General features: G+C 41.0%; 1 protein-coding gene across 9 annotated transcripts in view; it reads left to right on the top strand.

Moving 5' to 3' along the window:
• The window catches only part of KIF1B (kinesin family member 1B), a 149,395-nt gene that overhangs the window by 92,232 nt on the left and 43,768 nt on the right, over positions 1-13,395 (top strand). For all 9 annotated transcript variants that reach the window (XM_077891254.1, XM_077891251.1, XM_077891259.1 and 6 more), the window contains 3 exons: positions 10,332-10,425; positions 11,449-11,597; positions 12,781-12,959. In XM_077891254.1, the coding sequence (XP_077747380.1) occupies positions 10,332-10,425; positions 11,449-11,597; positions 12,781-12,959 (422 nt within the window). The remainder of the gene's footprint in view (positions 1-10,331; positions 10,426-11,448; positions 11,598-12,780; positions 12,960-13,395) is intronic.

The following is a 13,395-nucleotide window of genomic DNA, read 5'->3' as shown; positions in this document are numbered from 1 at the left end:
AACTATGGATTTCTCCCCTAATTTCTAAAATAAAGTGCTTGAAGATTGTCTTTGAGTGTAAGATCTACCTTTTCAGAAAGGGAGTTAGTTTGTTATGTTAAAAAGTAAAGTCCTTATTCAATAAAAGCTGAAACCATCTTTTAAGAGTGTGATTTCTCTCTGATTTGGGAAGAAGGAAAAGTGAAGCAGGGTGGTGTTAAGTCTGGTCCTGACTTTTTTATTTAATCCTTTTTCATCAGAAGATGGTTGCAAATCACATCTTTTTAAAATGTATTTCTGCATAAACTTGATTCATTTAAAGCTCTTGGTTTCTGTTCCCTTTTCTGTTTATCAAAATTCTATTTTAAATGGGATCTTTACTATTTTATGCCATGTTTTATTTAAATAAAATTTTGTCTAGTATAAGTTGAGTTTACCTTAACTGTGTTTTCAATCTTTTTATCATATAATCTGAAAGTTTTAAAAATGCCTTTCATATGGCTAGAAACTGAATTTCTACAAAGCTTTCAGTAACTCTGTTTAGCCTCTCTTTTCCCCCTTAATCTCTGCTTTTCTCCACCCAGATTATTAGTGGTGTGCTAGAGGTGACACAGGATAAAGCAGAAGAGTTTTCTAGAGTGGGCCGTCAGTCTCATTGATCATTTGGAAATGACATTTTTTATATTGAAAAATGACACAATCATGTATTATGGATTAGAATACAAAATCTACGAGTCTTTTTTTTTTCCCCTTGTGAGTTTATGATATGAAATTTGGAACTTGAGAAAAATATTATACTTGGATGGGTCTGCTTCAGGTCTCATACCCTGTCACTCAGGGTACTTGTTGCCAAGATCTGACCATTTCTAGGGTGACACAGATGACAATTCCAGTGCAGTATGAAGTGTGCAGTGATCGTTGTGCACACAAGGGGAGAGTGGGGTAAGGTGTTTGAAGGAAGAGGCCTTGAGCCAAGAGCAGAGCCCCAGAGTACAACTGGGAATTTATCCAAGTAAAGAATGGCAGAGTGAGAGAGGAATCACGTCAGGTCCAGGGAACTGCTAGTAACTTGAGGTGGTCAGAACAGCAGCTATGTATCAGGGAGAGGTAATAGATGAGGAGCACAGGGGAAACAGAGGCCACATCATGGCATGCTAAGGAGTTGGGATTTTATCCTGAGTGTGATGGGAAGCTACCAAATGATTTTATACAGGGAGTTTGCATGGTTAGATTCACCTTTTAGAAATGGTTAAAATTTGGGTTGAAAGGAGGCAAATTGAGAGCCTAGTGCTCCATTTGGGAAGTTGCTGTATGGACTAAATGAGAATGCTTTCCACCCAAAGCCAGGGACAAAGGAGAGAGGGAGACTCTGATTGAGATACAATCAACAAATTCGTTTGTGAGTGGGATAAACCCTGTGTGTACAGCCCGAAGGGTGATGAATGCGCGCAGTTGGATCATGGTTGGAAAGTAAATGAGACCAAGACGGCACTGGGGGGGCCTGGGAAGAAATAGGAGCCACTCAGATCTAAGAACAGATGTTGTAGGATCCCTGGAGGGAGAAGTCATGGTGCTGCAGGTGGGGAGCAGGGTACAGTGTTGACAAGAACTGGGACGTGGATAGCTCGTTTCGGGCTATTGCTTGATAATTATAATCTGCCACTACAAAAGGAAGGCAGTATTAGCAAAAGGAGCCAAGTCTCTAATGTCATAAACAGATCTAACCAGAAATCCCGGATTGGTGACATTGATTTGACCTTAAATGTCACCTCGGAGATGCTCCAGTGTGGCATTGTCATCTTTCTGAGAGTGCTCTTCCTACCTTGTCTCTTCACTTCTGTCTTGGACCCTAAGCCACTGTCCACATAGCAACCGGCATCATCCTGTAAAAGCAAAAATCAGATTGTAGGAGTGGACTCTGGTGGCTTTCCGTTGTGCTTTAAACTCTAACCCTTCTTACTGTAGCCTACAGAGCTTTCCATGTTCTGGCTGTTCTTTCCTGCTTCTCTGACTTCATCTCTTAACATTCCCATACTGCAAGCACTTCAGACTTTTTGTTCCTTGAACATGCCAAGTTTGTCCCCACCTTTGGGCTTTTGCACTTCCTCAGTGCCGGAATCCTCATCATGTGTAACTCCTCTTCCGGACCTGTGTTCACATGTACTTCTGCTGCCCCAGCCCTCCCCAAGCCAGCTCTCCCAGGTTTAATAATGACAGCCTGTAATTGTTTTTGTGCTTGTTTGGTTCTTCCATGGGAATATAAACTCACCTAGAATAAATGCCTTATCTGTCAAGTTAGCGCTACCGTCCCTCTGTACATATTATCAGAAGAATGGTTCTGAAACTGGTGTGCATCAGAATTCCCTGGGGGCTCATGAGAGCACAAACTGCTGGTCCCATCTCCAAAGTTTGACTCAGGAGGTCTAGGGTATGACCATTTGCATTTCTTTTTTTCTTTCCTTCTTTTTTTTTTTTTTTTTTTTAGAGAGAGATGGGGGCGGTCAGGGGCAGAGGAAGAGGGAAAGAGAGAATCCCAGACAGGCTCTACATCCAGCACAGAGCCTAACATGGGGCTTGATCCCACGACCCCTAGATCATGACCTGAGCTGAAATCAAGAGTCAGACTGAGCCACCCAGGTGCCCCATAATTTGCATTTCTGATACGTTCCCAGATGATGCTGATGCTACTGGATTATCAGCACCCACCTCTGAGAACCACTGATCTAGAACAGGGGTTGGCAAACTGTTCATGTACGAGACCTGTTAGTAAATATTTTAGGCTCTGTGGGCTCCATGGTCTCTGTTGCAACTACTCAGCTCCCCTGCGACAGCTGAATAGCAGTATACAAAGGAACAAGTGTGGCTATGTGTCAGTAAAAATTTTTATTTATAAAAAATGGGCTTGGGTTTGTTGCATAGGCCATAGATTGTCAACCCTGATCTAAAAGATAGGAACTTGGGGATCCCTGGGTGGCGCAGCGGTTTGGCGCCTGCCTTTGGCCCAGGGCGCGATCCTGGAGACCCGGGATCGAATCTCACGTCGGGCTCCCGGTGCATGGAGCCTGCTTCTCCCTCTGCCTATGTCTCTGCCTCTCTCTCTCTCTGTATGACTATCATAAATAAATAAAAATTTTTAAAAAAATAAAATAAAATAAATAAAAGATAGGAACTTTTGAGAACTTCCACTAGTAGCTTACTGCATGACTATATACTGATCTAGAAGACAGATAAGCACCAGATGGTAGTGATTCCATGGTGAATGGCAGATACCCAGCCTTAGGAAGTTCACAGTTGTGGATAAGATAGCCATTAGCCCAGCAGTCACACCAGTAGTTCTAGGGTATATTTGTGATAAATGCTATGAGGGAGAAATGCAAAGTACTCTGAAAGTTTACAATTGGGAGACTCGGAATGAAAGATGCCCTTTCCTTGCTCTCAGCTGATGACCTCCATTTTGCTACACTGAGATAAAGAAGTGATCCTAAGAAGACCTCCTTTTCTGCCCACTTGTAGTTTGTGCATCCATCATGCATCTTTTCCTCCTGGTGGTGGATGGACTGGCCTCCTTCTACCTTAGCCCTGTCATTTTCCCAGCATTCCATCTTCTATCCCCTTCTCAAGAACTCAGCATACATTTACCCTTTTCTTGAACACCTCCATTCAAGCATGGCTTTGTTTTACTACTTGGAAAGCACTCCTATGTTGCCTGAGAGCCACTGTTCCATTTCTCTGTTGCTTTTTATAGAAATGCTTCTTAAAGAGTTTGCTGTATGTTTCCCACTTGTCCACCGCTATTATTTCTTCTTGTTTATCCGTTGTTTCTTTTCCCCATTCTTGCTTGAACTCACTCTAGTCAGACTCATGTTCCATATCACCACAGTGAAGTCCCTCTTCTCAGAGTCACCAAAGATCTCCACAGTGACAAACCTGGTGATGTTTTCTTAGTCCTCTGCCCTGACCTCAAGACGCCAATACACAACTATGACCTGATAACCTTATAGCTGACTGGCAGCTAGCTCAGGCCAAAACTCCAAGAGCCATCCACAATTGCCCTCTTTTTTCTCACATCCCGTGACCACATCATCAGTATGTTGTATTTCTTCTACCTGTGAAGCATACCCCAGCTCCATTCTCTGTTCACCACCTTTCCTGGCACCCTGGGCCACCTACCACCATCTCCCTCAGCACTGCTATGACAGTATCATGACTGCTGTCCTCAAGCTTTCCTCCATGGAGAGTAATGTTTTTATTTATTTTAAAATTTAAAAAAATATTTAATTTATTTATTCATGAGACACGCACAGAGAGAGGCAGAGACATAGGCAGAGGGAGAAGCAGGCTCCATGCAGGGAGCCCGACGTGGGACTCAATCCCGGGTCCCCAGGATCAGGCCCTGGGCTGAAGGCAGCGCTGAACCGCTGAGCCACCTGGGCTGCCCAAGAGAGTGATGTTTTTAAAACATGTATTAGACCCATATTACTTCCCAGCTCTAAACTGCCTGATGGCTTCCCTTAGAATGAAATCCACAGTCCTTACCATGTCCCAAAAGGTCATCCATAACCCAGTCCCTGTCTGCCTCCTTCGCAACTGTGTTTCTGAGCCTTCTTGATCCTTACTCCACGCACGCAGGTTTTCTTGCTTTTCCTTAAAACACACCAGCCTCAGGCAGCCTGGGTGGCTCAGCGGTTTAGCGCTGCCTTCAGCCCAGGGCGTGATCCTGGAGTCCTGGGATCGAGTCCCACGTCGGGCTCCCTGCATGGCACCTGCTTCTCCCTCTGCCTCTCTCTCTCTCTCTCTCTCTGTCTCTCATGAATAAATAAATAAAATCTTTAAACAAACACCAGACTCCTTTCCCTCTCAGAACCATTGTACTTGCTTTAGTTCTACTTTGGTTGGTATTACCACCATTGCCACCACTCCCCCCAGAGACCTTAACATGCCTGCTTACATCTCTAATTAAAGATCCTCTCTATAGACAGACCTTCCCTGAGCACCTGATCTGAAAGTTCCTCTTGTTCCTCTCTCCTCCCTGTCAGCCCTGATACCTACCAACCTTTATTTTCCTCCATAGCACTTATTACTACTAAAATTATGGTGTGTCTTGTATTTGTTTACTATTGATCATCACTCTTTCCCTCTCCAGTGAGACTTTTGTCTCATTGACCACTATGCTTCTAGCATCTGCATGTGGTAGGAGTGATAGTGATTAAAAGAGCATGCCCTGGAGTCCAGTTGCCTGAGTTCAAATCCCATATCCATGCTTACTTACCAACTCTGATTTTTATAAAATTACTTAATTTCTTTAAGCCTTTTTCTTCTGAGGCTAACAATAGTACCATTTGCACAGGGTTATTGGGGAGATTCAGATAATTTTTTTTTTAAAGATTTTACTTATTTATATGAGAGAGCACAAGAGAGAGCATGAGAGTAGGGAGTGGGAGAGGGAGAAGCAGACCCCCTGCTGAGCAGGGAGTCCAGCGCAGGTGCTGGGATCATGACCTGAGGCGAAGGTAGATGCTTAACTGAGGGAGCCACCCATGCAGCCCGAGAAGATTCATAATCCATACAAAACATTAAGAACAGTTCCTGGCACAAAGTAAGCTTAAAAACAAGGATGGGCAGGACAGAGAGAACATCCTAGAAGAGGGAACACCCAGTACCTTTATAAATACGGAGATATATCTAACCAGTTGAGACTTTTTTTTTTTAAGATTTTATTTATTTATTCATGATAGACATAGAGAGAGAGGCAGAGACACAGGCAGAGGGAAAAGCAGGCTCCATGCCGGGAGCCCGACGTGGGACTCGATCCCAGGACTCCAGGATCATTCCCTGGGCCAAAGGCAGGCGTTAAACTGCTGAGCCACCCAGGGATCCCCACCAGTTGAGACTTCTTATAAACACAAAAGGCTATTGATAAATATATTATTATTTGGTGTACTTCCCATAATTATCCTAGTTTCTGCCATGAAATCAACAGAACAGTAGTATTTAAATCTCTTTATCCATTTGTTGTAGGAAAATCCAATACTTAGAGTTTTCTGATGACATATAAAATGTCCTTATTGGAAGCTCATGTATAGCTTGGTTTGAGGAAGAGGAGGGCTAGTTCAGGTTATGGTGTTGATATTTGGACTATCAACCAAAGGTAGAAGTTTTCCCAAGTCTAAATGCAGTTAAAATTCTAGGCCCATATTGTTACAGGAAACCTTTTAACGTCAGCTTTACTGCTTCTAAAGCATAACTAGAGCCTTTAGGGAAGGTTGTCCTCATACCTTAAATGTCAAAATCTAAGGATTTTTGTCAGTAATTTCACCAGCTTGTAAACTGATTCTTGAAGAAAACCTCAAGAATAAGCCAGTCACTGAAAACTAAAATTACGTGATTCCACTTACATGGGATACCTAGAGTATTTAAAATCATAGACAGACAGTAGAATGGTAGGTAGTTGCCAGAGGAGGGGGAAAGGGAAAATGGAGAGTTAAGTGTCTAGTGGAGTTTCTGTTTTACAAGATGGAAAGAGTTCTGGAGGTGGATGGTGGTGGTGGTTGCACAACAGTGTGAATGTATTTCACACCACTAAACTGTGCACTTGAAAATGGTTCATGGGCAGCCCAGGTGGCTCAGGGGTTTAGTGCCACCTTCAGCCCAGGGCATGATCCTGGAGACCCCGGGGTCGAGTCCTGTGTCAGGCTCCCTGCATGAACCCTGCTTGTGTCTCTGCCTCTCTCTCTCTCTCTCTCTCTCTCTCTGTCTCTCATGAATAAATAAATAAAATCTTTAAAAAAAAAAAAAAAAGAATGGTTCAGGTGGTAAATTTTATGTTACATGCATTTTATTATAAAAAATTGGGGAGGAAGTAAAAAAACAAAAAATCCTCAAGATAAAATATTAATATTTTTTCCACCTGAGGATTTTTAGGTAGACCAACCATCTTTCTCTTCTCACTGAAAAGATCCCAAAGAATATATAGGTTTTCTAAGGGGGGAAAAAGTACCCCTGCCCCAGCCTTTTATTTTGAAATATTTCAAACAGGGACGCCTAGACGGCTCACTGGTTGAATGTCTACCTTCGGTTCAGGGCATGATCCTGGGGACCTGGGATCGAGTCCCACATCTTGCTCCCCTTGAGGAGCCTACTTCTCCCTCTGCCTATGTCTCTGCCTCTCTCTCTGTGACTCTCATAAATAAATAAAATCTTTTAAAAAATGAAATATTTCAAACATACCAAGAAGCTGAGAAGATAGTACAATGAACTTTCATACACCCATATTTATGTATTTTTTCTGAATCATTTGAAAATAAATTGCAGGCGTCATGCAGTTTACCCCTAAATACTGCTGTGTCTCCTAAAATCAAAGATATTCTCTTATTAATGTTAACCTATCTGAGAAATTTAGTACTGAGTCAGTATTATATAATAAACTGTCCCTTTTCAAATTTTCCTAGTCTAAAAAATATAATTGTTAGAAGCGTGTGTGTATTTTAATCCCAGATCCAAGTGAAGTTTGTATATTTCATTTGATGATGATGTTTCTTTTTTCTTCTATTACGTTGGTATTTTTGAATAGGCTACATTTTGATTTGTTTGATTATTTCCTCAAGATTAGATTTAGGTTAAGCATGTTTGATAAGAAAGCTGTCAAGGTGATGTTGTATACTTCCCTTGCATCACATTGGCAGACAAAATGTCCAGTTGTCCTACTATTTGTAATGTTAAAGTTTAATAAATTAATAAATTAATTAATTAATTAATTAATTAATTTTTTAAGATTTTATTTATTTATTCATGAGAGACACACAGAGAGAGAGGCAGAGACACAGGCAGAGGGAGAAGCAGGCTCCATGCACCAGGAGCCCGACGTGGGATTTGATCCCGGGTCTCCAGGATCACGCCCTGGGCCAAAGGCAGGCGCTAAACCGCTGCGCCACCCAGGGATCCCAAGTTTAATAAATTTAATATGACATTTCCAACTCTTTCTCTGTTTTATTAATAGGTATCTAGGGTGACTATTCTGTTCTCTACTCACCTTTCACTCTGTTGTTTCTTGCCTGATTCAGTCACTACATCTGGAGCTACAGTGTTATATTTTTCTGTCATTCCTTTGCATTTATTCATTAGCTTTTTTGAGGGGGGGCAACGAAGACTTTCTCCTTTTTTCCCTTTACTAGTAGTAGCACTGTGGACTCCTGGGTTCCTTTTAATACCCAATGTGCTATATTGTGTTTCTGTTATTATTCTTATATACCAGCCACTGGGATTCTGTGTCCTTTGGAAATGGCCCCATCAGTGAGTGAGTGAGCACTTCTGTGCTTCCTGGCACAAGATATTCTGAGCTCACCTTGTCCTTTCCTTGCTTTAGACCTAGAATCAGTTGTTTTCCCAAGGAGCCCTGGCTCTTTTTAGTGGGAAATAATAGTATTTAGAAAAGATCTGGGTGCTGGGTATACTTAGAAAATAAACTTATTTTTATTTACTTTATTTTTTAAATTTTTAAATTATTTATTTGAGAGAGAGGAGCGCATGAGAGCATGAATGGAGGGGCAGTGAGAGAGGGAGAGGGACAAGCAAACTCCCTGCTGAGTGTGGAGCCCAAACTCAGGGCTCAATCTCAGGACCCAGAGATCATGACCTGAACCAAAGTCAGATGTTTAACTGACTGAGCCACCCAGGTGCCCCAGAAAATAAACTTTATAAACACAGCCTGTCATTTTAATACTGTGTGTTACCAAGAAGACTTTCACATGCATTTTTAGATGGTTCATCGTTTGGTCCTTCTTTGGGTCAGATACTTAAATAAAATGTTCATTTTAAAGATGTCAAAAATGGAAGTGTAGTGAGGATTTAACTTTTGCAGAATTATGAGACTAGTAAGAGCAGGTGGCAGGAGCAAAACTTGTACCTGCAAGTTTTTGTTTTTTTTTTTTTGTCACAGTACATAGTCTCCTAAAAAGTGTGTTTCAATATGTAATAAAACTGTTGTGGGGCACCTGCGTGGCTCAGTGGTTGAGCATCTGTCTTTGGCTCAGGTCATGATCCCGGGGTCCTGGGATCAAGCCCCACATTAGGCTCCCTGCAGAGAGTTTGCTTCTCCCTCTACCTCCCTCTGTGTCTCTCATGAATAAATAAATAAAATCTTAAAAAAAAAAGGGGCTGTGTTGTTGGCTCCTGGTCACTGCCAGCTCCACTAAAGCGAGAAAGCTTCCTTTGTGAGACTCTGATAAATGATGAGCCTTGAGAATATTTGCATCCTTCTTAACATTGCCATTGGGAGCTCCTTTCATAATAGAGTTTGTTAGAAGGCTTTCGGTGGGCCTTTGTAATAAAAAGAATATTTCACTTACGACCTGAGGAGAGCTCTGAAAACAGTACATGGCCATACCTAAACCCTCTGTCTCACAGAAGCCTATAATTGGGTCACTCCAAGGAAGCAGGAAACTCAAGCAGTATATCTTAAAATACTATACTTATACTATGATTTAGTATTTTATTATGTAAAGTTCTCTGTTCTTTACTTGATTTATTTTCAAATAACAAACTTTTTAAAATTAACACTCCAAGGAACCTTTTTTGACATTTTTTTCTTAATCTTTCCCCATCATGAAATTTTAATACCTCAAATATATATCTGTTTACATACTGTATATACATTTTTTTGCCCTCCTCAAGGTGATACCAACCTTACTGAGAATGTGTGGAGTGAGTTAGATGGAGAAATGAAGGGTACATCTGATTTGTATTTTTTATTTGTATTTTAATAATACATTTTGTATTATAATAGTGTATTTTAAAATATATTTCTTGAATAAATACAATCTGTAGATTATTTTGGCCCTACTAGCCCTGTGATCTTTTGGTTACCTGAAGGCTGCATCCTGCAAAGATAGCAATAGTTTATCCACAGAGAGCTTCAGAATCCACAGTTCCTGTCCAGATAGCTGGAGAAGCAGAACTGTTGGTAACACTGGTGAATTTTCCAGTGTTGTTTTTTTTTCTGGAATTCCTTGAGGTGTGAAGGTACTCCTTAAATATCACAAATAAATAAGTTTAAGAGATGCACATGTTTGGCTCCTCAAAGTCCCCCTCTGTGTGGACATCAACCCCAGATAAAGAACTCTGGAATCTGAGAGAGCAGAGAGAGACTGCAGTTAGCTTGCTTCAGCATTTACCCCTTACAGACTATTTTGTGTACTTTGGGGGCTTTTCCTAAGTAATTCTCTGTTTTTTGTGGTTTTCTGCTTCCATCTTTTCCTCCACCTATTGCTTTATCTGCTTTCCTTGACACTGCTCTCACTCTTCTCCTGCATCCACCCCTCCCTCTCCTACATGTCCTCTCCTCTCTTCTTGCCCAGGACTACGAGAGTAAGCTGCAGGCCTTACAGAAGCAGGTTGAGACCCGCTCCCTCGCTGCAGAGACCACAGAAGAGGAGGAAGAGGAGGAAGAAGGTGAAATCCAGAGACGGAAACTTTCCTCTGGATAACTTTTGGATCTGTACTATCAGATTAACCCTTTACCCGTGATCAAAGCTGGAGTTGATTGTGTGTGACCCTTCCATTTATTGAGATTTTACCAAGCCAGTTTAAAGCTGATTCCAAAGATTCTCAGTGCGGAGAATACAGACTGTGCTCTCTGAGGTGGGAGTGAAGCTGATTGGGTTCCTTAGAACACAGGACTTTCTATGGAACTCAATCTCCATAGAAATATTTTGGGCAGTTTGCATATACTGCCTCAAATTACTGTACACATGAAGTTCATGTATCTGTTGCAGATAAATGTAGAGATTGATCTTTAAAGATAATCTCTTTTATTTACTAACTTATGGTTTATGCCCAGGAATTTCCAGAGAGGACTTTGGAATATATTAATGTACACTAAAGCCATTTGTGGCAGATTTCTCATCATAATTGCATAGTCATGCCTACCTATTATGAGTTTCTCAGAATTTCTTAGCTGAATCAGGGCTTTAATGGTTAGTGCATTATAATACAGTATGAACATTTCGTTTCTCCCCGCACAACCTCCTAGTAATCTCAAGGCTTCAAATTAACTTTGGAGAAACTCTGATTTATGTACTAGATTATTTATTTTTCAATATAAAAGTAAAATATGACCTTTTTGTTTCTTGTACTAGTAAGAGAAATCGATATATATGAAGTTGTACAATATACCAGAGACTTTTTCTTTACTATAAGCTATGTATGAGATATGTTTTTTAAAAAGGTAAAGAAGTCTATTCCTTTCATGTACTGTTTTAAACAGGATTTTTTTAGGTTTTCTGAGCTATAGATACTACCTTCATAACATCAACAGAATTTAGTCAGCTTTACTGAAAGGCAGAAAACAAAAAGCAGCTGAATGGAGAAATACGGGAAAATACTTTAACTTGTTAAGAGAGATGAGGTAGAGGAGAGATGTAATTTCCTTATAGTTATGAGATCAGCCTTTGTTACACTCGTTTACTCTTTCAGCTCCTTGGACACAACATGAATTTGAACTGGCCCATTGGGCCTTCCGGAAATGGAAGTCTCACCAGTTCACTTCATTAAGGGACTTACTCTGGGGCAATGCTGTTTACCTGAAAGAGGCCAACGCAATCAGTGTGGAACTGAAGAAGAAGGTATGGAGGGTGGGAGGCCTGGGTCATCTGATTAATAGGAGAATGCTACTCTTGGGTTTCTAAAAATTTCAATTTTCTTTTAATTTTCTACCATTACATTTGCACCTATAAGTCCTAAGTGCCTTTCCTCTTCTAGGGTCTGAGAGACAGGTGTGTGTAGTGGATAAGCCCTCTGCACTCAGCCAGCCGGGCTCCAATTGCAGCACTCCTCTATGTGTTGACCCTTATAGCCCTGTGCCTCCATTCCCTCATCTGTAAAATGGGCTTGGCAGTGGGGAATGGGCCACCTGGGGTTCTATGAGGCATGAAAGAGCGAGTAGATGTAAAGAACTGAAATAGCTCGTGGACTTGGTAAAAAGCAATAAATGTTACTGATTTTTCTCATTACCAGAACATCACACCATGTCTTAGATTCATTCTTCTATATGTCCCACTGGTGGATGGTCTGGGGGCTACTAGGATGACAGGGGGTGTGCAGTATCACATGGCAGGAAAGGGAACAGACTACTCAGCCTTGGGGAGATTCGTTTTCTTCCCCCAGGGCTGTATCCTAGCTCTGTAAAATAGGGATAAGGTATCTTCTTCATTCAGGCTTGGCAACCCATTTCATTTTGTAATTACTTACCCCTCTCTTGAAATAGATGAAATGCAGGTAGGGACTATGTCTTGTCTTCTTGCTGCTGTACCCAGCATTTACTTAAGGTCTGTAGGTGAAAATATAGAGTGGTAGCAAGAAATAACATGACGTGGTACACCCAAAGTACTTACCATGTAGTGTAGACACTTTTAAGAGTAGCACTTGTGATCTTTGAATTTAGGATGAAAGGCCAACTGTGACATTTCCACCCCCCACTCAGCAAGAGATTAGAGATGTCCTTGTGGGTCCAACTCTTGTTCTCTTGTGTAAATTCAGTCAATCAAAATATATGTACTGAGATTTTAGTTTGTGTAAAAACACTGTGCCAGGCTAGAAAAACAAGTTCTGTAAATAGCTTAATTTGAAATTAGTATTATTCTCTACAAGTAATATACAAGTGTCCATTTTTTCCCCCAGTTAATCACAGGCTGCTGGTTGAGCACATACTACACATTTGGCCTCTTTTCCATGGGGCATGATTATATCACCTCGTTTCTGAAGCTGACGCGCTGAAAACATAAAGGATGGTTTCTTCTTTCCACACAGGTGCAGTTTCAGTTTGTTCTGCTGACGGACACGTTGTACTCCCCTTTGCCTCCGGAATTACTTCCCGCTGAGATGGAAAAAACTCACGAAGACAAGCCTTTCCCTCGTACTGTAGTGGCAGTAGAAGTCCAGGATCTGAAGAATGGAGCGACACATTATTGGTCTTTGGAGAAACTCAAGTATGAAAACATTCCTCATAAAGCCAGTTATCTTATTTAGGAAATAATAATGAATTGCTCATGTGGGCTCCTTCAAACTCTCCACCGTATGATGGCACTACTGCTTCCTTTTCTGTGGTGCTAAATACTGTTGCTCACCAGTTATATTACAGATCTAGTAATTATTTATCTTTTCTGTTCTGGATCTGATGATCAGGTCTCTTTTGCCTTTAACATGGTGAAATATTTTCCACCATTTCAGTGTATTTGAGACATCATATACCATTGAACCATATTCTCTTATGATTCAGTAGAGGTTAGGTGGCCATTTTTTACTTTTGGTGGCTTGTCTCTACACTCAGACATCTTTTGAGTTTCTGTACTTTTGGCCTTCATCTTTTTTTAATATTCCTTAAATGAAGGGAGCAGCCTTTTTTTTTTTTTTTTTAAATCTTGC

Source organism: Canis aureus, chromosome 3 (assembly GCF_053574225.1).
Source record: "Canis aureus isolate CA01 chromosome 3, VMU_Caureus_v.1.0, whole genome shotgun sequence".
NCBI classification, from domain to species: domain Eukaryota; kingdom Metazoa; phylum Chordata; class Mammalia; order Carnivora; family Canidae; genus Canis; species Canis aureus.
The sequence above is the reverse complement of the archived record's forward strand: the minus strand, read 5'-3'. Positions and strand labels throughout refer to the sequence as shown.